General features: G+C 36.5%; 3 protein-coding genes and 2 long non-coding RNA genes across 5 annotated transcripts in view; 3 read left to right on the top strand and 2 right to left on the bottom strand.

Moving 5' to 3' along the window:
• Window positions 1-1,886: 1,886 nt before the first annotated feature.
• LOC124437501 (tyrosine aminotransferase-like) overlaps window positions 1,887-26,055 on the top strand; it is a 57,450-nt gene continuing 33,281 nt past the window's right edge. Inside the window, exons 1-3 of the mRNA XM_046987475.1 lie at window positions 1,887-1,989; window positions 2,778-2,844; window positions 3,509-3,667. The gene's annotated coding sequence lies outside the window, so the exon portion shown is untranslated. The remainder of the gene's footprint in view (window positions 1,990-2,777; window positions 2,845-3,508; window positions 3,668-26,055) is intronic.
• LOC124437504 lies at window positions 5,742-6,804 on the top strand. Its single transcript, XM_046987477.1, has 2 exons — window positions 5,742-6,009; window positions 6,275-6,804. Exons 1-2 carry the CDS (start codon window positions 5,946-5,948, stop codon window positions 6,529-6,531), a joined length of 321 nt encoding a protein of 106 aa, XP_046843433.1. The 5' UTR covers window positions 5,742-5,945; the 3' UTR covers window positions 6,532-6,804.
• LOC124437503 lies at window positions 7,725-8,716 on the bottom strand. The gene is made up of 2 exons (XM_046987476.1): window positions 8,518-8,716; window positions 7,725-8,325 (listed from the first exon to the last, which is right to left on the bottom strand). The coding sequence occupies exons 1-2, from the start codon at window positions 8,600-8,602 to the stop codon at window positions 7,952-7,954; spliced, it is 459 nt and encodes a 152-aa protein (XP_046843432.1). The 5' UTR covers window positions 8,603-8,716; the 3' UTR covers window positions 7,725-7,951.
• On the top strand, window positions 9,634-10,713 carry LOC124437508. Its single transcript, XR_006945739.1, has 2 exons — window positions 9,634-10,132; window positions 10,510-10,713. It is a non-coding gene; the product is annotated as an uncharacterized LOC124437508 (long non-coding RNA).
• Window positions 22,930-23,419, bottom strand: LOC124437512. The gene is made up of 3 exons (XR_006945745.1): window positions 23,379-23,419; window positions 23,177-23,295; window positions 22,930-23,104 (listed from the first exon to the last, which is right to left on the bottom strand). It is a non-coding gene; the product is annotated as an uncharacterized LOC124437512 (long non-coding RNA).

Here is a 26,055-nt window from a genome sequence, read left to right as displayed (position 1 = left end):
GAAGGTAAAATCAATTCTCAACAAATGTGTCGTGTGTAAGAAATTAGAGGGTAAACCATATAATAGACCAAACGAAGGAAACCTTCCTGCATTTAGAGTAGAGCAAGCGGAACTATTTTTTAAGACAGGGGTAGATTTTGCTGGACCACTATATGTGAAGAATACATCAGGGGGGACAGACAGAGCATACATCGCATTGTTTTCTGTTGCGTAACTAGGGCCTTACATTTAGACCTAGTTAAAGATTTGTCTGCGGATGAATTCATGAAATGTCTTAGACGATTTTCAGCGAGAAGGGGGACCCCAACATGAATGGTATCAGACAATGCAAAAACATTCAAAGCAACAGTCAAGGCTTTAGAAAACCTCTATAATAATGCAAGTGTGCAAGGGTATTTGGGAAACAATATGATAGAGTTGAAATTCAATCTAGAAAGAGCTCCCTGGTGTGGTGGAGTTTTTGAAAGGATGGTTAGGTCAGTGAAGAGGTGCTTGAAAAAGGTATTAGGAAATTCTAGGTTGACATTTGACGAACTATTGACAGTGATGGTAGAAGTTGAGGCAACATTAAATTCTAGGCCATTGACTTATACGTACGACGAGGTGGGTAGTGAACCACTAACTCCGTCGCATTTGGTGACGGGAAGAAGGTTGTTGTCCATGCCAGACGAAGGATCTGGTGAAGAGGAGTCTGATGAGGGTTACTGTAAAAACGGTATCAGTTTTGAGTAAAAAAAATGCATTTCTGGAATAGGTGGCGTAAAGAGTATTTGGTTGGTTTAAGAGACTTTCATAAGCAGGACAAGGACAATGCCATTAGGGTAGTAGAGAAGGGAGATGTCGTGACTGTTTATGAGGATAATATCAAAAGAGGAAATTGGAAGACAGGTGTAATAGGGGAATTGTTTTAAGGGAGAGATAAGGTGGTAAGAGGCGCTAAGGTCCGGCTAGTTAGGAACGGTAAAGTCATTCACCTCAATTGTCCCCTCCAAAAGCTCTTTCTTACCGAGTTAAAGCACGACGAGAGAGAATGTGAGCAAAAAGAGAATAAAAAATGACTGAGAAGAAGGGAGGCGAAACACGAGGGTAGACGCAAGTGAGACGCTGCTCTTGATTCTGTATGGAAGACACAGAGTATGCTTGATTAGTGGGACTAATGAAGGTGGGGAGTGTGTTGTAAATTGTCATGTCAAATTATGTAGCGTGTGACTGTGTCTTATTATAGATTATAAGATATGACGGATATTATTAAATTGATGTAAAATACTATAGTCATGTTAAGAGAACACTTCCTCACCGCAATGCGTCATTGCGGTAGAATGTAGGTAGAAACGGAATGGCAAAGTTGCAAGTCATATATAAACGCCCAAAACCACTTCCGAATAATTATACATAAATATAGCTTGCAAGCGTTGGTTTGGGAGTTCGGAAAAGTTGACGTTATTGTTGTATGAACTAGTCATACAAATTTGATGAATTAGAGTCGTAATGCAGAAGGCAATAAAGTTCGAAAGCGCAGTTCTAGGATTGACGTTTGTCAGTACTCTTAACGAGATCAAATTTAATTATTCCGTATCTCGAAGAACCAACGCTTGGAACGTAAAATCGTGCACAACACTGTAAATATCTTATTGAAGTTTTAAAATATTATATTCAAAATACAGTCCCATCGTTACTGTGAAGTTTGAGAACAGTGAACCAGCACTTCGCACAGATTGTGCGAAAACTAATATTTAATCTGGAAAGTTAATTCAAAGATGACAAAGTTTCAATAGCATTATCTGGGTTCGGCGCAACCCCCCTTTGGAACCAAATTGTTTCAAGATAATCTTCCAAAAACTGTGCATGACTGAGTTATCGATGAGAATATTTTTATATTCCAGGTGATCCAACAGTTTTTGGCAACCTACCACCAAGTGAAGAATGTGTTTGGGCGCTCTGTGACGCAATAAAGTCAGGAAAGGATAACTGCTACAAGCCAGCTCATGGTTAGTTACATCAATTGCTTTGAGTGCTTCAATCATGGACCCTAACCCCTGGAAATTTATCTTCAAAATATCATTTAATTCCTCAATGGTGAAATTTATCTTCAAAATATCATTTAACAAAATTGGATTCCAAGCAAAATCTTCTAGCAAAATAATGGTGCAAAGTAGTTCTTGCCAATTCTTTTTTTACAATGGTAACAAAAGTTAGATTTTATTTTAACCTTTTTGGAACAAATAAGTCCAGTTAAAGAACACTTTTTCAAAAAGATTGATTCTCTTTGTAATACAAAGGGTGTATAAAATTCTTCAACATTTAGACATCACAAAATATTCCAATTTTCTGAAGATGACTTTGGAATGAATTCAAAATCACAAAATGTTTACAACTTGCACTATTCAGTAGTAAATTATCCCCTAGGAGGCTGAACACAATTTAAAGGAGTTTCGTGTTCGGGATTTGCATTGGACAGTAGCTGAAATTTGTGTAGTCTTCAAAGATTTTTTCAATATAGTCTACTAGTAAATATTGTAAGTTCCTTTACTGTAACCAAACACGATAAATATTCGTTGCTCTGTGGCTACTTGAACCATTCGTAATGGAATTTATTGATAGTACCACGTAAAGTGGAATTTCGCTGCATTGTTCTCGCTTACATGACGTAAAATTTAGAATTTGTATTATGATTTGAGGAGTGTGGAAAGAATGGTATGATAGTTGTCAGTGTTTGCTTCACTGTATGTGTTCCACTATTCCAGTCATATACAATCATCTGTATTTGTTTTTGTAAGATGCAAAGAGGCACGAAATACCGTTGCAAAATACAGTTCAACACCTGAATACATCGTGGATGCTGAGGTACATATTCCTGCTCCATAACTATAGGGACACATGTTGATAGTGATATTCAAAGAGTACTTGGGAGAAATTCATGTTAGCATGTTCGTTTTCCTAAAGCCATCGTCTCTAATTTTACTTCAAGCAGCTTTATTGATGTCTACTTTAACATGAAGGACTCCTTCTTATGAAGGCAGAAAAATCTAACTTTTCATCCTCTCCTCCCTTTCTGCCCCTCCACCAAGTTTTGGCATTCCATTGTATATTTCTTTAAAATACAACTCATTGACAACGGTCAACCAAAATGTGGCTGTTTTCTTGCGTTTCATCTCGTTATATCATTTGCAGTGAGTAATATTCTTAAGCAACGATTTTTAATTTACACAGCGTTAGCATCCTTGTTGAATACACTTCTCTCACCACCCCACTCTCCCTTCCTCTCAATAAGTTTTCAATAAGGAACAAAGTTCATTTAAGATTTAAGTGTTTCAGTCTCACCATTTAAATAACTGGGGGGTGAATGCAAGTAACGTATGCACCTACATAAAATGTCTTTCAAGGGGTAGGACACCAGAGAAAGCAACGGCCTTAACCCGACTTTAACAATTGAGAGACTCGGGGCTTTTTACACAAATAATTCTATAAAAACGCCTAGACTTCTATGTTTATGTTGTTTTCTTTACAGGATGTTGTGTTGGCCAGCGGTTGCTCTGGAGCAATCGAGATAGCATTGAACGCCCTAGTTCATCGTGGTGATAACATCCTAATTCCAAGACCTGGTTTCTCTCTTTACAAATGCATCTCTGGATCGAGGGGAATTGAAGGACGATCTTATAAGCTCTTTGTAAGTTTGTACAAATTAAAGATCTTGAGTTTACGTTACTGTTTAAGATTAAAGACTGTTAAAATTAAGTTCTAATTATGATAATGAGGATTAAAGACTGTTCTAATAATCATGATAATGGTGATTTAAGAATATTCTAATTATGTTCAGATTGTGATAGTGGAAATCAACGACTTTTCCAATTTATTCTTCAATGAAGTCAAACAGTCATTAGTTCAAAGGATTCCCTACAAACAAACCTTGAGTGTTGATTTGGACTTTATGTTCAAGAGAATAATAATTATTTATAATTTTCAGCCTGAAATTGGTTGGGAAGCCGACTTGGACGATATGGCTTCACTTATTGACGAGAGAACAAAGCTTATTGTCGTTGTCAACCCATCAAATCCTTGTGGTTCTGTGTACAAAAGAGAACATTTGGAAGAAGTTTTAAACAGTAAATATCTCAAGACATGTACAAGTTTTTTCCGCCGATTTGACCAACAATTTTTGTGCATTCATATTGGTCTTATTTTCTTACAGTTGCTGAAAAATACAGCGTCCCAGCTCTCTGTGATGAAGTTTACGCGCATGTCGTAAGTGTTCGTTAATTGCATGTCACGTGACGGCTTTTGAATTTCCCGATGCTTTCAACTTAACCGACTTTTAATACGTTCATGTTTTAACTATTGTAAGGTCATCACGATTGTAATATTCGCTTAGACATGAACGCTTCAAAATATTTGTGCATTAATGAAATTGAGGCACATGCAGGTGCTGACATGTGGATAGACCCAATTGGATCAATAAAAGATAATCCTTTTGATACATCTGTCAGAAATGATGATTTTTCTGAAACATGTGATGATAGTAATGTGAATCCGGTCGAAATGAAAAGAAGATGAAAGATTTGATAGCTGAGCTTGCTGAACATGCTAACCCTATTAAAATCCGAACTAATGTGAGGCAAAAATCAGTTTTCAAAGACTATTTGGAAATTTTATGGAAACAATGGTTCAATAAAAAGCAGTTGCTGAAAGTAACATTTGTTGGAGAGCCTGCAATTGATGATGGCGGACCTCGCCGTGAATTTTTTCTTGTATACATGTTTCAGTTGCTTAACAGACCTGCAAATAAAATGAATCAATTTGCATAATTGTTGCTGTCAATATATTACTCATTAAAATTTTTATGTTATATTTGTAGAGGTACTTCAAATTATTCAACAACAACTGTTTAATAATGGATGCCTTTACCTGACATGGCAGCGCTTGGGGTGACAAGTTCAAAGTAGCAGGTCAACTGACTAGTTCAATTGTGCAAGGTGGACCAGCACCGTGTTTCTTTTCAGACAAAGTTTATGCGTATATGACTGAAATTATTTCAAGTATAACAACTGAAGGATGGATTCCAGAAGTAAAGGATATTACGCTTGTTGAAGCTATAGAGAAGGTAAAACTGAAAAGCATTCTTTCATGTTAAAACACAATGTTTATGATGGTCATGAATTCTAAGTGTTTTGTGAAATAAATTTTATTGGCGTACAGATTACAAATTGTTCAACCGACGAACATTTACAAAGTGTGTTGCAAGAAGACGCCATGTTGCATGTTTTGCAACAGATTCACTACAGGGAGTGCCATCAAGAGAATCATTACAATCTGCTAAAACATCTTAAGGTACGCTATGTTTAAATGTTTAAAACGAAATGATTTACAAATTCTGCATAGTGTAAGTCATTAACCCTTTAAGGGCCAACTTCTTTTTGTTTGACTTTAACATGGCTTAGTGATTGTGACAAATACGATCTCAAAGATTTTTACTCTTATATGATTTTTACTACCATTTGAGCGCGACAATCTTTATTAAGAACTTTAACTAAACGAAAGTAATTTTCAATTTCATATTTTTAATAAAGTACATATTAAACCATCCCAGACACTGTTAATAAATTGTATTTGATGTTTGACTTTTAAGTTAAGATAATACGTGGTCCCCGACACACTCACGAATTCTTGCCATTTTCTGTGTTTAGGAATAAGCATTAAATAGTGAAGTTTCTAACGCACTGTTGCCATTTTTTAGAGCAATTGTAATGAATGATTTTTCACGTTTCCTGCCTATGCTGGACCAGCTTATGAGATTGGATTAGGTTTATTCAATGTGATTAAAGCAATGAAAGAAGAAAAGGCAGCAATGAAGGCACTATTTGTTGCGGAGTGTTCTTTTTTTGCCTTCTGCCGATCAGCTGTTAAATGGGATGACAGCTGAATTTAGTGACAAAGGAAGCAATTGCTAAATGGCAGAAGTTGATGTTTATAAATTCTTTCTCGATTTCTTGCAGGATTCCAATGCTTTCCAAGGTATATCTGCTGTGTTGCAAATACAACATACTTGATGTATAATGTAAAAAAAGATCTTCCAATATTCTACTCCTGTTCACAACTTGAAAAAATTGCCATTTCATTCAAACTCTTAACTCAATATTAGACTTCCATGAATTGATCAGTTTTATAATTGATAACTTGAGTGACATACTTGCCCGATTGCATTTAATACCACTGCCTGCCGATTTTTATAAGTTCAAAATGAGATTTGAAATTTGAATCGATTGGGGTTTTTTTCTAGGGACGCATGCCACTAACGCCTTGTACATGTTGCACAAATTCATAACTGGATGCGAGCAACTTCCACCATTAGGATTACCAAAACCCATAACGGTTAAATTCAAGCATGGATGTACGGAAGGGTGCAAGTGTCGGCCAACTGCATCAACTTGTGATCTAAGCATTACATTGCCTGTTCATTATAGAGATAGTTACAACCAACTAAAAGAGGCAATTGACTCTGCACTTATCGAAAGAAATGGATTTGCTTTCATTTAATAATGATAATTGTATTTTATCATTTACAGGGGAATAGCAATCAACGGGAGTGTTAACCGTAAAAACATTCATAATTTTTAATGGTAACAACTGCATTATTAGTTATTAGTTAAGTTCATATTTAATTGTTTTGTTAACAAAAACGTTAGGCAACAATGAATCCAATTTGAAGCGTGTTATCAATCTTTCATGTTAGTACTCTAAAGCTCTTGTTACGAAAGAGCAATGCATTTTGGCATATGTAATGAACATTAAATTTCATCACAAAAGGAATCTTCAGTTCCAGCTTTCTCCGTTAAATAGCAAAACAAATCTAAGGCCTCCTTGGGACTGTCTGGATATCTGACACCTTCGTGATCCATAACATACTGAAAGTATTCCTGATATGAACTTTCGTCATTGGTGTCTTCGAAGTGACGCAATTTCATTTCATCAATTTTATCCTGACTGACCCTAACAAGACAGTTAACACCCTCAGAATCTTTTGGTAAATAAAATAATAAATCAGGAACTCCTGAAGTGGTTTCATGGCGAGATGACCTAATATAATGCGTATTCCAGTACGCTTTCATTTTGTTTAATGATGCTTGAATTACATCTTGGAAACAGAACAATAAGCACTGTCTGTGTAATGCGATTTCAAAGTTCATTGATCTGCTATCCCGTAAATCCTTGAAAAAGTTAATCCACCAATCTGCAAAAGTTAAAATATGTGATAACATTTAACCTATAACTATTATCACTAACTATTCACGCCTGCTTTTTTAACTTATAAAGTTACTGCGTCTTACATATTTCTAATATTGTTGTTATAGATCCTACTTACCAGTACAAGACTTACGAAAATGTGACCACCATTTTTAAATCCTTTGGTTTCTAGTGGATGTTCCATATTTATGAGCATTCTCATCATCATGAAAATAACATTGAATGGCTGCAATATCACCATTCTCTGTTCTGTAATCTGAACGAGTTAAAGAGGGGCATCCACCATGTTCGATCACACAATCCAAATACAATTTTGTTGAGTCTTTTGGAGAGTTGTTTGACTTGCATATCTCCAACCACAAAACCTTCCTACTAAAGCCATCAATTGCTGCATGTATATGGAAGCCAAAGGGTTTGAGCTTATCATATCCTGTATGGAATTCATATTACAAAAATCTATGCATCAGTTGTGCTTGTGAGGACATGAGTAAACCTCTATATTTCCTACACTAAAGCTTCATATATGAACCTTGACAATGTTGGTATTATCAAACAGTACATAACATATGTAAATGACATTTGGAGATGTTTTTCCCTTGGCTCCTACCACTGGTATGCACCATGAAATAGACAAAAAAATTTAACATATTCAAGTAAACTGAAATTTACCATCAATATGCCAACAGTGATTAGGACCATAAGACAAGTACTTTCACAGTTTAAGTTTATTTCCCTTTCTTTCATTACTGGCCTGGGGATCTAGTTCATGGACAACTCTAGCCACAACACTCCGTGGGGCATGTAAATGATGATTTATTCGAAGTAGATGCCAAATTTTACTGTAACCAGAAAGTTGTCCAGCTCCTTCCATTTCTGTTTTTATAATATCCCTGAGATATTGCTCATCAAAATTGACATTTCTTTTCTTCAAGTTATATTTTTGTAGTTTTCTTTTTAATGTGCGGACACACATCGTAATACCATGATATGTTTTTAATAAATTAATGATGTCATGATACTTGTATCCCAGATGAAAATAGTATTCAATACAATCTTGTTCATGGTAACAGGCATTTTGTGGAAATTCTACAAATTGAAAGCAAGAAATGTATTAATTGAAGTATTTTTCTAAATGTTTGGTATATGTCCCCGATATCACAAAAATAGATAATAGCTTACACAGGGGATGAATTATATACATAATGAAATAATGTATGATCAAATCCTTCACAGACCACCGATCAGTGATCACTGTTATGATACTATGATTAAATTTACCTGAAAATTCCTTTCCGCAGTTATGACAGTATTTTGCTGCCTCATTAGCAAATTTCGTTTCACATTCGCTACAAAAACGCGCCATTTAAAAGCCTCACTTTCGCTATACAAGTTTCGCTTTGTGCTTTCCGCCGCCATTTTGAATTGTTAGAATTTGATATATTTGACATCTAGAGCCGGTATTTGCCATTTCTACGGAGAAGGTCGATTTCCACGAAGAAGGTCTATTTCCACGGAGGTCTATTTCTACGGAGAAAGTCTATTTCCACGGAGAAGGACAGAAGGTCTATTTCTACGGAGAAGGTCCATTTCTACGAAGAAGGTCCATTTCTACGGAGAAGGTCTATTTCTACGAAGAAGGTCTATTTCTACGGAGAAGGTCTATTTCTACGGAGAAGGTCTATTTCTACGGAGAAGGTCTATTTCTACGGAGAAGGTCTATTTCTATGGATCAGGTTACAAATAAGTGAAGACTGCACGTGAGTTTTGTATGAAGAAGTCGTGTCCCTTGTGGGCCACCGTACTTACAAGCAGTGGTTTCATGTTCACGTGTTTCTTCTTTTCGTGACTCCCGCGCGAAGAAGGATTTTAGAAAGAATTTTATTTCGCCCTAAAACATTGTTGTAGCAATTTTCTCCTTTGCGCGTTTGCACAAAGCAGTTATGCGTCTTCCGACTCGTTTTTTGGGACTGTATACTATCCTACTGTACGCGCAGTCGACATACAATTCTCAATTTTACTCAATATAACTATTCCGCATCACAGATAACCTTAAACATTTCAAGCTTTTACCTTCATTGCGAGCGACAGAAGACCCTGACTTTCAACGTGTCACAACTAATAAAGAATTAACATAAGTTCCTAGTTCCATTATTTCATAAGTTCCTAGTATCAAATAACAATTATCTATTACTTATTTATATAAGTTCTGACAATTGTCATATTCATTTCAATGCTTTAAACCGAAACAAGAAACGAAGGGTGAATACATGTGTCTTCATTTTTTATCGTTTTGCTGAAAAAGAGAACATAAAAGAAGCCTGCTTTGGGGGAACGACTTTAGACGCAAGCCATCTATATAAATACAAAGAAAATAAGATTTAAACAAAGGTTAGTGAAATCGTTTCGCATTTTTAATTCTTGTGTCGTCATACAAACCTTTCATCAATAAAGTAGATTCCCTGTTCACCATACCAAAAAACCAACATTATTGAGAAAAAATATAGTTAACTAAGAAAATACTAACAGTTTCGGAAAAATTTTTGACGGGAACATGTCTTATAAGAAAATTGTGATTCTAGATTGAGCTAAATTACTCCCACACACTTCGTCAGCCCAAATTGTCGTTTCTTTTCCTTTTACACATTCATGATTGTATATAAGATTACCATTACTTTATTATAACCACATTTTGTAGACATTGAAAATCTTTTCATGCATTCAAGTATCAATGATTTATACAATTTACACTGTCTGATTTCATTTCCATAAAAGTTGAAGTATGTTTAGTATGCTCGCGTGACCGAAACAAATATATATTTTATGATGCAAATATTGCATAAATATACTCATCGTAAACCAGCTCATCAGACAACTCTACGAGATGCTTTAATAGGTCTGGTACACAAAAAGAATGATAGCACAACGCTATAACCAACAACTACAAACAATAACGACCTTATCTAACAACATTTGAGAAATTAACCTTCCACCCCTCTTCTTTGTAAACGAGACAAGTCTACTCAAAAGCAGAGAGCCATATACGCTACAAGTCCCGGGCTTGTGACATTGCCCTTCAGTGAAAGCATCTCGCTTTCCAATGGAAAAGAATGAATCTAATATCGATGTTAAACATAGATTGTTACAAGCATCCCGCTTGCCGATATGTATAAGTATAATCACAAGGTTAAATAGTTGGAATGTTATTAAATAAAAAGAATGATAGCACAACGCTATAACCAACATCTACAAACAATGACGACCTTATCTAAGGTCTGGTACACTTTGTAAAATGTTGATTAGAAATCGCTCATTTAATCGTTTTTATAATCTTCAAGTTCTTTTCAATGTGAGATTTTCATTTGTGGTGAATACATTGCACATAGTTGAAATTTTCATAACAATAACTCGACTTTAGCATCGACATTTAAAGTATGTTTACATTATACACATATATATAAAAACTATCTATGACAATCTTTAGTATAATTCAATTGGTTCACGCTATATTTTTATTGAAAATACTAAGCCCGCTTAGAACTCGGTTTCCGATGAATGAAATGCGGTAATATACTTCCTTTTTTTTTAGTTTTTAGTGTTCTATCTTTATTCCAAAGCCATCATCAGAGTATATATATGATATATTAAAAATATATTATATACATACTGTTTTCCTGTTCTATCTTCATTGTTGACTTTTTACATAAGAGAAATAACATAATATACAGCTAAAACAACAAGAAATTATTTACTCCCAGCGGTTGTTTGAATTTTAAATATTTCTTTAGAAATTCATATTGTTTTCAATGTGTTGCAATTTCTATGTCATTGTATCATATGATATGTAAATAATGGCATTCCGCATTTGAGATGTGCTGAACAGCCAAGGTTTCTCGACAAAACAAAGCTTCCATTCTAAAAACACACTCGCTTAGTGGGACTTCAAAATCATCTCATGACTATTCCAAGACAATATTTTCACTCCACTACTTGATTTGAAATATTTTAGCAAAAATCTTACCGTCGATAGACGAGTCTGCCGTTGATACGTAAGAGCACAATTTCTGATTCACACTCGATGATCACGTATGAGTGAGAAGCCTCCTCCTCACTTCCAACCTTCTTTGTACTAATTTGTGTCAGGAACTTATCTTTGATTGAGTTCAACTTAGTTCCTCCATGCATTCGGTCCCAATGAATGCTGTGTTTTGTCCGTTGGTGATGCTCTGCACTGTGATTAGTTTTGTCTTGTTTCTTTGTTCCTCGTTTGTGTTCAGTAAGTCTTATAATTAAGTTCCTGTCAGTCACACTGATGTAAAGGACACGGTAATCGGAGCAGTTTATTCTGTAAACTGCACATTAGCGCTCGTTTGATTGTTCTTTGTCTTTGACGTTTGTTGGTATTTGTCATAGCGCTGTGATTGGTTTATGTGCGGCACGTATGTTGTATGGTCGTAAAGATACGCGAGATAGTCTCAGACGTACCTTTGAATTAAGAATGGTGGCTTCTGTTGTTGTTGTGTTGTTCGATTCGTTGGGTTCATTGTGTTTGTAAGTGTTGCGTTTGATAAAGTCAAAAAAACTATAGTCCCCTACTCACCCTATGCCACACTGCAGTAACCCCCTCACCAAATGTGTCACTTTGTAATCCCCAACACCCTATGTTTCACTCTGTATTCCCTCACTTACTCTATGTCACACTGTATTCCCCACTCACCCTATGTGTCAAACTGTAGTCCCCCACTCACTCATTGTCACAATCTAGCCCCTACTCACTCTATGTCACACTAAAGTCTCCCACTCACCCTATGTGTCAATCTGTAGTCCCCCTTCCACTCTATGTCATACTGTACTTCCCCACTTACTTCATGTCAAACTGTACGCTTCCACTCACCCTTTGTGTCATACTGTAGTCCTCTACTAACCTTATGTCACACTGTAGTTCCCCACTCACTTTATGTCACTCTGAAGTCCTCCACTCACTCTATATGTCATACTGTAGTCCCTTACTCACCCTATGTGTCACACTGTAGCCCCCACTCACCCTATGTGTCACACTGTAGTCCCCCATTCACTCTATGTCATACTGTACTCCCCAGTCACTTCATGTCACACTGTACTCCCCCACTCACTTCATGTCACACTGTAGCCCTCACTCACTCTATGTCACACTAAAATCCCCCACTCACCTTTTGTGTCATACTGTACTCCCCTCTTACTTCATGTCACACTGTACTCCCCCACTCACCCTATGTCAAAATGTAGTCTACCACTCACCCTATGTCACACTGTACCACTCACCCTATGTCACACTGTACTCCCCACTCACCCTATGTCATACTGTAATCCCCACTCATTTCATGTCACACTGTACTTCCCCACTCACACTATGGCATACTGTAATCTCCCACTCAACCTATGTGTCACACCGTAGTCCCCCATTCATCCTATGTGTCACTCTGTAGTCCTCCACTCACTCTATATGTCACACTGTACTTTTCCACTCACCCTATGCTACTAGCTGCGGAACTTGAGATTTTTGTGAACTTTGCAAATGCATGATTGAAGATGTATGAACAACAGTCTACGACGCAGAATAAATTGTTTTTCAAAATATAGAAAATTTCCCTAACATTGCAAAGGTCATTCGACAAACTGAAGATTGTCAACGTTATCAATAAAACGTTAGACTAGCTACACTAAATATCATTGAATGAATTCTGTTGAAAAGGTCAAAGTGATTTTAGTCTTATAAATTAAAGCACGACGTACTGATCGACACAAACTATTGTAACAACAAATACAATATATAATATAGATGCAAAATTAATGAACTAAAGCAGAATCAGCCAGAAAATGGTTACGGTTTCCACACAGAATTTCCCTCATTATTGTTATTTTTCCTAATTTGAATAAACCTCCCTTCTCTTTTAAAAGCTCTCACTTCGATGTATTTCCTTCGTTGTCGCTTTTTTACTTTCGTCACTTGAGAATGTAGACTTTGAGCCATATTTAATGTTAGCTAATAAATACACTTTACAAGTCATTACACACATCAATTTTCATGTCTTCAAACACACAGAAACGATACAGAATCGATGAAATAACGGGACTAAATAGTGGACTGTACATATCGTCTACTCTTTGTAAAACCTTACTGCAAAGAGAGATCTAGGATAATTTTGTAGAAATGGTGCTCTAGTTTTTATAAGATCTCCTTCGAACAGTTTGGTTTCACGCTTGTCATAAATGATCGCTAAATCACAAAATGCAGTACGCGCGTTCAGCGGTTTTCTCAAGAAAATAGTCATTTAGTGTCATGTAAAGTGTTGTAAAGTAACTCTTGAATATTTGCCTGTAAACTATCATTAAATCAACAACATTGCAGGAGCATTAAGCTTTATTTGAATTTTGTTCGTATTTTAAAATTCCCTTCATTTTTCTCTCATTACCGATTTCTTCTTTTTCCCTCGTAATTTGAAAAATTTTCTTGCAAAAGTAAAAAGTTTGATCTATGGAAAATGCTGTAAATCTTTGCTGTAAACATATCAATATATATTAAAATGATTGGTTGAAAATTTAAAAGAAATAAAGCATTTTATTTGAATCGAGTATTCATACAAACACAGCTAATTTTACTAATTTTTTCTTTTGACAGAGACGCAATAGATTTATACACAAGCTCTACGAGTACAAATCATCAAAACGCCATGGAGAACTTACTGTTCTCTATATTTCAATTTTTACGAACAAAGCCCGAGATGCTGCAGCAGACAGGCTAGAAAACGGTGACGTTGGTAATGAAGGATTTCGGAACTTATCAAGCGAGATTTACACGACATCAAAACAAAGCTAGATAATCTTTCGAAAATAGACCTTTCCTCCAGTTTGAACTACTTGGAGGAAGGATTTATTCTACTTTTAATTGCATTGACGAAGTAGAAAGTGATAGAGAATGTGAAGAAGCAAGTAATAATGATGAGTCTCAGGCAACTTGTACTGCCATCACCACCAGGTATGATCTTTCCCGTGCAATACAACATTCAAAGGATTTTAAAATGGCAAAAAAACGATTTGAAGATTCCCGTAAGAAAGCAACGGATGTTTTCAACAACAAAAATTTAAGCTTGGAGGACAGAATATATGCCGTTTTTGTTAAGATCATGGCACAAATTTTTGAATGTCCGGAGAATCGAAAGAATCTCATTGATTTATGTTTATTTTATATAAAAAGGCTGCATGAATTGGACGGTGTTCGTAAAATGTTCTCTGTTTTTATCGGTGGTGGCATGAGAGCGATGTTCAAAAAGTCTCAAAGAATGGAAAACATAAAGTCTGTCATTCTTCTCAACCATCATTTATATCAGTTTATTGCAAGGATCAACAACAGTCATGATCATTTATCAACTTGGCCAAGTATTGAACTTGGAGAGGGTAAAATATTTAATCCAATACAGGACTGGCGCATGGAATTCGATGTCGAGTCTTGGTATAAAAATTTGATTGAATCTTCCCAAGAAATGGAAAAAATGAAAATCATGATGTTTGAACTTTTGGGTAAAATGACTATAAATGAACATTTTGCTTCAATATTGACATCACCAGTTGAATTAGTTATGGATTTATTAAGAAGTGATATTTTGATTGCTGGAGGCTACACACAGAGTGTGGAAATATTTTCATGGAAGGAGAAGAAATGGTTTGAGATGGCATCAATGGAAAATGAACACATTGAGGCTTCATCATTTATTTATAATGATGATTTATTTGTTGTTGGAGGAAAACGCTGCAAGTCAATGGAGGCATTGAATATAAAACAGTTTCCTTTGACATGGAGAAAATTTCACAGACTTCCTTATGATGTCGGGATCATCAAACTGTTGTTTATAAACAACAAATCTTTCTCATTGCAGGATGTATTGATGGTAAAGTATCAGATTTGATCAGTGAAATAAAGATTACTGGTACAACATCTCATGAGTTGTGTCATATGCCTGAACCACGTTGGTGCCATGGAGCTGTTGTTGTTGATGATAAAGTTCTTATTTTTTGGAGGAGAAAAATATGTAAAGTTTTGTCCAGTGTTTTGGAGTTTGATCCAAGGACTCTTACATTTAAGGAAATGCCTCCATTACCTCATCCATTGATTGGAATGGCAACAGTTCAATGGAAAGATCAAGTTGTTCTTCTTGGAGGTTGGGATGGAAGAAAAAGATTGAACAGTGTTATCATGTATGACATTAAAACAGGTAAGATTACAGTCTTACCATCCATGTTGGAAAAGAGATATAAGTGTTGTGCAGTTATAACTGGTGATACAATTGTTGTCATGGGAGGTAAGAATGATAAATGGGAAGATCTTAAATCAGTGGAGTGTTTCGAAATGGGAAGTAGTTCTTCATGGACATATCTTCCTTCAATGAATGAATCACGAGTTGCAGCCATTGCTGAAGTTTTACCTTTTGGACAAAAGTATGTCTAAGACACGAAATTTCATTAAGTTATGGAACGTTATAACTCATCAATGTTCGTTTGGACTACATTGGATGATAAATTTGTAAAATTTAAAATGTATAGTTCAAAAGTTCTTATAATCATTAACTATTTTGATAAATTTCTGAAATAGGTGAATGTCTTTTGTATCTAAATAAGTTTGAGTTTTAGAGGATAGTTTATACCTTTTTCTTGTCCTTGTTTCATTGCAGTTTATTGACCAATAAAATACAAGTTTTCCATGGTAAAATTACTTTACTTAAAATATTTTTCGTAGTGGAAAATACTTTATTTCCCAGTTTACCATCCACCACATTTACAAAAATCTACTAATTATCTTACACATTTGAAATGTTGTGAAGACAATCAGTTTGTAATTAACTTCTCATTCGCGAACACAATCACTTTCTGCATTACTGAAGTAATAATATTTAAGCCTGGTTCACACGAGTAAAATAAGCACGAACGTCGAGACTTTTGTTTCTATTGCTCTAGAGGTTTATAAAGACAAACACATTGGGATTTTCTTTAAATCTTTTTTTGTTCTTCTTTTGTTCTTCTCTTAGATTATGCTTGAATTTTTTAATGAGATTTCACCGACATTTTAAAAGAAAGCAAAAGAAACAGTGGATTTTACCCTGTATCCTACCACGTTTGGTAATCTTCAATAAATGTAGGTCCATTTGAGAAATAGCAGTTGAGTAAGATTTCCAATCTTTTTCGTGGATAAAATTTTTAAGATCAAATTTTCATACCTTATGCACTGCTTGTGCTTGTTCAACCATTACGTCTAGTGATGCATTTTTTATGCCATGCTTTCGGTCGGAAGATGAGTAGAAATTTCCCAATAAATAGTAAATATTCTATTTGGAGATGAGATAAATATTATTTCACAAACAATTTGCAATATTATATTTCATTCGTTCATTTTCACGCTTTTATTCGTGGGTTCGTAATCGTAATACCGCAAAATCTCAAGATTTGTCTTGTAACCTAGCAACTGTCTTTTCTCGCACATTTCATTGCATACTCAAGTGATTTCTCCACGTATTCCGCCTATCTTCAGAGGACGGAACCATTGAGTTATATAATTCTTTGTTTGCAATAGACGTCACTTCCCGTATTTCCACTGTCATTACGTATTCATATTTCCAGCTGAAGGGCAGGTAAATAGATTATATCATAAGCCTGATTGCCCTTCATGTGTTCTTTATTCAAATATGCCGGATTGCTGTTCAGTTTTTACTTGCTCTAATCGAGCTAATCGAGAAAAGGATAAAGGCTATTATAGGATACCGAAAGAAATTCTCCATAAAGGGGAAAAATTAAAAAAACTAACAAAAAGACGTCGTGAAAAGTGGCTCAGTAACCTTTCATTGTCCTCGAAAGGTATCGAAAGCCCCCATGCTCGCGTATGTGGTGAACATTTTGTTAAAGGTGCGTAGACGAACTTTGTGATTCAATATTAAAAGCAATTGCGAAAGAGTTTGAACTGAAGCGCCTTGCAAAATGTTTATAGACTCTATGAATACAATTGTTTACATTCATAATTTTTTTGTTTCCAAGGTCGTCCAAGCAATGTCTACGACGAACACGACGTTGATTGGGCTCCTACACTTAAATTGGGTCACCAGAAATTAAAACCTATTCGTGAAAGTGCCATTAAAAGAAACGATCGGACCAAAAAGCGAGACCTTAAACGACGCCATTCCGAAGCAGCCGTTGCCCTCCTTGATTTACAAAAGCTGGCTCGACTGGAGTCTAACGTCCATCAAGAACATGAACACCCAGGAGAAAATCACTTATATTTACAACAAATTAAAAGTATATTCATATTTGCTTTTCGAAAAACTTTGTACTTATTCATAGTTTTGTTTCAATAGAGTCAAATATCAACCATGCTGAATGCAAGACTGAAAGACAGGTTCAACATGTAGAGTGCCAAACAGACCTAACAGTCAACTATTTAAAGTCAATGGAAGAAGACATATAGAGATGCAATGAGGAACTATGCACACTTAAAGAGAAAGCCCTTGAAGCACTAATCAGTAGAAAAAGCTTTGAAAAGGATAATGACAAGACCAAGTTTTACACTGGGCTGCTAAACTTCCTGGTACTATTACAAGTTTTCAACCTTTGTGAACCCTTTATAACACATACGAAGAGATCTTCTTTGGGAAAGTTCGAGCAAATACTTTTGGTTCTGATGAGATTGAAATGAAATCTTCCACTACAAGATTTAGCTTACAGGTTTGGAGTATCATGCTCCATAGCATCAAGAATTTTTCACAAAATTTTTACCATCATGCATCAAAGACTACAGTTTCTTGTGGAGTGGCCAAGCAGAGAAACATTGTGGGCAACTATCAAACAACAAACAAACAAACAACATTTGTATACCGGCCCGTATTAATCCCCGCCAGGGGGGTTGACCGGTCCATGAATTTTTCCACGCCAACGTCTCTATCTCTCGCCATATCTCTCGTTATACCCATCGCCTTCATATCACTGTTCACAGCATCCATCCATCTCTTTCTCGGTCTACCTCGTTTGCGGACTCCATCAACATTCATATGCAACGTTCTACGAATTTCAGCACTTTCTTCCCTCCTTTCCACATGCCCAAACCACCTCAAACGCTGGCGCTTTACCCAATTCTCGATACACTCAACACCAACTCTTTCTCTAATCTCTTCACTTCGAATCCTATCCATCAACGTTACACCACACATCATCCTAAGCATTCTCCTTTCCGTCGACGCCAATCTTTCAGGTCCTCTACTTTCGGCGCCCAACACTCTGCTCCATATCCCAAAACACTTTAACACATGCCTTATACAATTCTCCCTTCTGCTTCAACGAAGTCGACTTTCCGCACAACATTCCCGACAACTCTCTAAAATCCACCACGCTGCTTGAACTCTGTTCCTCACCGCTTGCCTGCACCTCCACCATCATTTAACACATCGCCCAGATATTTAAACTCCGATACACCTTCCAAACTTACGTCACCCAGTTCAAACCGTTCAATCGCGACTCGCCCACCACTTCGACACGTCCTGCACTCAAAATCAGTTACTCTTGTCAATGCACCACGGACACCTGAACATCCTTCCATGAACCCACTTACTGCATTTCTGCACATTATCGAATCACTCAACTCTTTTCCCACACACACCACATGGCCATTTATCACTGTCCTTCACCTCCACCTGCCTCGAGCTCATGCCCTTCGTCTTTGCCTCATTTACTTTCAGTCCCTTGACTTCTATTGCCGTTTTCCATTCTCGGTACCATTCCATGACTTTCTGCTTCGACTCCGCCACCAAGACAATGTCATCTGCATACAACAAACACCAGCATCCTTCTTTTCTTCTCACTTCCTCTGTCAGTACATCCATCACACAAGCAAACAGTAACGGCGACAAGACTGAACCTTGATGAACACCAACTTTTACCTCAAAAACACCAGATCTAACACCTTCCTCCGTAACCACCGCCTCTACACCTTCATAAGTCTCCATAACTGCCCTAACCATATCCTCTGTCACACCTTTCTTACGCAGCGCGTACTCGATCACCTTTCTCGGAACTCTATCAAACGCCTTCTCCAAATCTACAAACACCATATACAATTCTCTGTCCTTCTCCAAAAATTTCTCCTGCAGCTGCCTCAACACAAAACACGCATCCGTCGTTCCTCCCCGGTATGAATCCATACTGCTCTTCCCCATCCGAACAACTTCCCTCAACCTTCTTTTAAACACTCTCTAATATCTTCAACGCATGCCCCATCAGCTTAATAGTCCTGTAATTCCCACATACCGTCGCTCCTTTTCCTTTGTACAGGGACCACTAGACTTTTCTCCATGTACTCGGCGTCTTTGAGCCCCTCAAACCTCGTTCGCGCATTACACAACTCTCACGCATAGTTCATTGTCCAACATTTCGCTACCCACTTCACTCGGTCCCGTCGCCTTTCCTTTCTTCATCTTGCGCAGAGCCACCGCCACCTCATCAACAGTCACTATTTCACACGGCCCCAAAACTTCATGCGCTTCAACTTCTCCATTCCATTCATTCTCTACATTCATCAAACGGTCACAGTACGCCCTCCACACTTCTAACCTGTCTTCCAATAACACCTTCAACTCCCCATCGTGGTTCTGCACGCCGGGAGCACCCAAAATATCGTTCCTCGCCTTCTTGCTTCTTCTAGCAGTTCTAAACAACGCTTTTCGTCCATTCTCCTGCATTTACGAAGCTCTTTCTGATGCCTTCTATCGCTTTAGCCTCCTTTCGCGCCTTTTTCTTGAACCGGATGTAATCGATCCTATCTGCTTCAGTCCGCGACTTTCTCCACCTTTTAAATGCCAACTTCTTCGCGCCAATCACTTCGCTGACTCGTTGATCCCACCACCATGCCTGTTCTTTTACTACACCGCCTTTACTTCTACAACATACCTTCTCCGCTGCCGTTAAAACACCCTTCTCCAAGCACGTCCATCGCTCCTCCACCGTCTCACCCTCAACATTCAATGTCGCAATTTCGTCACGGAAACACTGCTTCCCTTCATTCGATCGTAACTTCCATAGCTTAAGCCTGCCTTTACCCTCAACCTTTCCTCAACCTTTCTGTACTCTTCCGATAGAGTACATGTACAAAAAACCTGGCGAAGTACAATCAGTAATTGATAAGATAGCAGTCATATGTTGTGCTTTAACTAATTTATCTCAATCTGTAGTCCCTGTGGAGTAAAACAATATTCCCTAAAATTGAAAACTTTGAGAGCAACATGGAAGAAACATCTCCATCTATTTTATTAATAAACATCTTCATCTGTTTAACTAAAACTTTTGATATATTTATTGTTACTTGATGGCTAGAGCAATGTTTGTTATAAATATAATGCCATCTTTAAGTTTAGATACATATGAAATTGGAAGGGTGGGAAGTGAGTAGAGGCTTTGAAAAATGCTGCCCAAGGACTTTGGGTAGTATGCAATTCCTAAAAATTACTTACTCTCGAAAAAACAAGGCAATTGTTGTTGTCCATTACACTTCTTGATTTTACTTCATGGACCCAACCACAAACAAAAAAGTTGTAAGCTTCAAGACTTTTATATGCTTTCATTTGTTTCTTCGTATAAAATGAAGTTTGAACGACCAAATAATTTGAAATGTCAGGAAACTGCAAGTTAGGGAAATTGTTATGATCGGTTAAAAAGTCACTGTTTTTTGGAGAATATGGATCCAGTCCATCACATAAGGAAAGCTTCTCTTGGTATCTTGACTTTGCCTTTGGTTGAAGAGATAAAAAGTACTCGGATACTAAATTTTTCGTTGTTGCTGTTGGCTTAGTTATAGTAGCATTGGCCGACATCTTAGTTGTTTAGCCCTTCACTTGAAATCCGTAAAAACATTTTGAAGCAATAAATCACGTGACTGCAAACAAAGAATAACTGGAGCGGCTATCTCTCAAAAGTTGATTCAAGTTTGTTTTTGCGTTTGAATTTCGCATCAGAGTAATCATGTCGACGCATTTATATGAATTTTGAAAATTTTTGGCCAGAAGAATCATCGCAAAGGTAAGAAATAAGAATAAGCCATTTTATTTCAGATATATTTGTAAAACTTGTAGTTTATTGTAACATTTCATCAACAGTTTGAAACTATTCATAGCATGTCTGAGATTCAATTAGTGGCAAGCACAATCGTGCCGAATCAATTAAATTTTCCAGTTCATTTTGCCTTGAATTAAAGTATTTATCATTCACACATTACTATATTTTGAAGCACTCATTTTAATTGCACAATTTGCACTGATAGCATAACAATGATTTTGTTGCATGTCAAATAATATTGATGATAATTTTATCTGCATGTAAAATGTGTTGACCAGTTTATGGCATAGTCAACATTAAGGCAACTTCCTTAAAAAAAAGTGACCAAATTGATCACAACCCAGCCAGTCTTCATTGTCATCCTCTCTGCATATTTTGCAAACAGCCACATTTTGCTTCCAAGGTATTCATAATAAATTCCATATAAAAATATTCAGCCAAATTTTATTTATGCCTTACCGTGTGATATCATCATAGCAAGACCCAAGTAATGTTGAAAGGATTTGTTTTCACTGAGTCTCAATGTTTGCTGGTTTTTGATTCAAGCCAATGGCTAGACATCGAGCAAACTGATGCGAAATGAGCAGTTATTGAATAATCATGTTTGTAAAAATAGCTATTCAAGTAAAGTTAGGCTATTTCAAGCTTAACAAGCATATGTACACTCCACAGTTATACATATTTTCCTGTTTACAATGAAGTGGCTCAAAACATTGCCATGAGCTTGAGTTCCAACCTGTTTTTACATCTACTAAAGCACTAAAGCAGTGACAAACAATGACCAAAACATTGCCATGAGCTTGAGTTCCAACCTGTTTTTACATCTACCAAAGCACTAAAGCAGTGACAAACAATGACCACATGAATGATAATATTGATTGTTGAAAATGATTTTGGGCAAATCTTTTAAGATCAAATTTGATAATTACCTTAGTTTGTTTATATGATACATCATCTGTGTATTAGGTGTTTTTTTGTCTGCACTTCCTCCAAGTGAGTCAAAATAGAGTCTTAGTTTTGAGAACTTATCTATAGTCTATATTTCACAAAATTTCTGTTGCATTTAGTTAAAAATTTTTTTCTTTGTTAATTAAGGAATTATTTGAGTTAATGTTTCTATAGATACTAATTTTTGCATGTAAATCTGTGGACTCATGTGGGCTAAGTATGTGTATATTGCATGTCTATATTTTATTATTTAGCTCAAATACTTACCAGTAGTGTCCAATGAATGCCATGGATGTTGATTGGAAAAAGGATAATTTTGGTTTGGTGAAAAGATATATTAGCCTATGTGCATCTTGTGCTTGAGTTGTTTTTAACAACCTCTGAAATATTTGATTCTGCTTTAAGAACAGTAGTGTAGTTTTCAGTCAAACTCCACAAAAAAGCGTCAATTATCTAAAATCAAAAGAAAGCATAGTTTGAAGAGATTTCCTCTCCAGTTTTACGTGTACATAGCACTCATGGTTTTAAACAAAGACTATATTAGACGCTTTTTTCTCTTACAGAGTCAGTCAGCCAACCAGGTTTGAATGTGGTGACTTCTTTTTTAATAAATTTTAATTCTTTTTCAGTTATGTCTTTTGGACTGACAAGTGACCAAAGATCTACTGTTGATACATTCACAGGACCAAATTTCAGCACAGTATCCCCAAGACACTGTCTTTCTGTAAATGCATTTATTCGATGTCTTGGAGTTAGAAACAATGAATTGTATGTCGACTGTTTGCAAGTATCAGTGTAGGTGCTATATTATTTAAAAACATAGTGCATGAAGATACATTCACAATTTCAGCTCGTTTTGCAACAAATCATTGACCTTTCTTGTTGTTCCAAGTTGTTGATTGGCGGTACTTCAGTTCTTTCTTGTGATGCCTGGATTTCTTCTGTTTCACTCTCATACAACAATTCTTGCTCAACTGGCTCTTCAAGTGCGTTCTGGGACGTAAACTGTGAGTGAAAATTATAATTTGTAAAAAAGTGCTCGTCAGTCCAGGTTCCCAAAATGAAAATTATCTCACCTTTTTTGATGATACAGCGCGCTTTTGACTTATGTCTGGGACCATTGTTGTGATATAGTTATTAGCATCCTGCTTTTTGCAACGGAGAGGCAATTTTTTGTGAAATACTTGATGATACTCCACACTTACTTTCAAACGCTTTTTTGTTGGACTGTTTCTTATTGGCAAACCTTCACTGACTGGGCAATTTCCATTTAATATTTCGTGCATTTTATTTGCGTAGTCAAGCGCTTCTTGTAAAGGTTTTAGCTCGTTGACGGTGAATGCCTGATTTCAAACAAGGCTCAACTTCTCCAGCAATAAATATCGCGTTTGTGCAGTTTCCTTTAGTTCGCAAGATTTTTTCTGTCTTAATTTTGTTTTCCTTTGTTTCACGTTTTCTTTCATCCTCTTGCACTATTACGTCATAAGTACGCTCGACAATCTCTGCATTGTTCTTGTTTTCGTTATCAGTCTCCTCGTAATTTCTCTTTTTTTCATTTTCTTCTTGATTCAAACGATTGTCCAATCTTATGAAAACGTTGTTTTTAAAGTGTTGTGGGAGGGCTGTGAAATTCCATTCTTCAAAGGTATTGAAAATTGCGTACATGTGTTTACAGGGAAATTGGGTCTTTCTCCACGAATCACAGCTACACTTTGGAACACTGAGATTGATTTTATACCATTTAGTTTTGTCTGATGAGCTCCTAACGGAGAAATCACCTTTACTATTGTCGATGCAATCAACATCATTATCGCAAAATTTTCGCGATGCGAATCAACTTTTCATACAGTGCTTGATAAAGTAGTTTGGACGATTATGCAAATAGTATGGAGCATTCTCGTTGACCTTTCTGTATTCGCTGCTTTGTTTGAAGTTGGTGTCTTTGTAGTGAAGAGTCTGGAAGAAATGACTCTACCATTGTTGTAACTACACCATATATTGATTTTTCGATAGCTCTTAGAAGATAATTGTGCTTAAAGTGCCTGTTCTGCGATTCGACGCCGTTGTTGGTGTTTACTATATTAACAGCTTGTTTGCTTTCTGAAAATTTGAGCCCACTGTTCTTTGCAAGTCATCCATGTGTTTTCAACGTAGCTCTTGATATGGGCTTTCTCATAAACTGATGAGCTTCGAAGTGCTTCCAGTGCATCGTCGAGCTGATTTTGATGTGTTGATCTTGCCACTTGCTGTAAAAGTTGCAGAAATTCTTACTGTTCTGATGAGCTGACACCGTTTTTGGCCAACCGTGCCCATCTTTACCAAGCCTGAATGCGGTGAAAGTCTCATATATAAACATGTGCGCCTGAAAACATCTTTACTAAGGCGTTTATTTCTGTCGTTGAAAAGTCTACCATGAAGTAAGACGGTCTACACCATGTGTTCCAGCTTTTGACTACATCTAAAGCTTCACAGATAGATTCACTGTCCTCGTTCTGACAAATGAATTCAGCCACAACTTTATACCCAACACTAGTATGAACGCAAATGAAAAATAATGGCAACGCGTATTTTGTTGTTTTGTACGTCGCATCCATCAGAGCCAATCCGGATTACAATGATAACAATAGTTAGACTTTATTTTAACATTTTGGAACAAATAAGTCCAGTTAAAGAACACTTTTTCAAAAAGATTGATTCTCTTTGTAATACAAATGGTGTATAAACATCTTCAACATTTAGACATGACAAAATATTCCAGTTTTCTGACGATGACTTAGGAATGAATTCAAAATCACAAGATGTTTACAACTTGCACTATTCAGCAATAAATTATCCCCTAGGAGGCTAAACACAATTTAAAAGAGTTTCGTGTTCAGGATTTGCATTGGACAGTAGCTGAAATTTGTGTAGTCTTCAAAGATTTTTTCAATATAGTCTACTAGTAAACAGTGTAAGTTCCCTTACTGTAACCAAACATGATAAATATTTGTTGCTCTGTGGCTACTTGAACCATTCGTAATGGAACTGATTGATAGTACCACGTAAAGTGGAATTTCGCTGCATTGTTCTAGCTTACATGACGTATAAATTTAGAATTTGTATTATGATTTGAGGAGTGTGGAAAGAATGGTATGAAAATTGTCAGTGTTTGCTTCACAAATGAAAGGATTGCGTTTATTTTGATACACACTGTGTGTGTTCCACTATTCCAGTCATATACAATCATCTGTATTTGTTTTTGTAGGATGCAAAGAGACACGAAAGGCCGTTGCAAAATACAGTTCAACACCTGAATACATCGTGGGTGCTGAGGCACATATTCCTGCTCCATAACTATAGGGACAATTGTTGATAGTGATATTGATAAAGTACTTGGGAGAAATTCATGTTAGCATATTCGTTTTCCTAAAGCCATCGTCTCTAATTTTACTTCAAGCAGCTTTATTGATGTCTACTTTAACAAGAAGGATTCCTTCTTATGAAGGCAGAAAAATCTAACTTTTATCCTCTCCCCCCCCCCCTTTCTGTCCCTTCACCAAGTTTTGGCATTCCATTGTATATTTCTTTAAAATACAACTCATTGACAACGGTCAACCAAAATGTGGCTGTTTTCTTGCGTTTCATCTCCTTATATCATTTGCAGTGAGTAATATTCTTAAGCAACGATTTTTAATTTACACAGGGTTATAGCATCTTTGTTGAATACACTTCTCTCACCACCCCACTCCCCCCTCCTCTCAATAAGTTTTCAAT

This window comes from Xenia sp. Carnegie-2017, unplaced genomic scaffold, assembly GCF_021976095.1.
Source record: "Xenia sp. Carnegie-2017 unplaced genomic scaffold, XeniaSp_v1 HiC_scaffold_16, whole genome shotgun sequence".
NCBI classification, from domain to species: domain Eukaryota; kingdom Metazoa; phylum Cnidaria; class Anthozoa; order Malacalcyonacea; family Xeniidae; genus Xenia; species Xenia sp. Carnegie-2017.
Note: the sequence above shows the minus strand (reverse complement) of the source record. Positions and strands in the feature narration are given on the sequence as shown.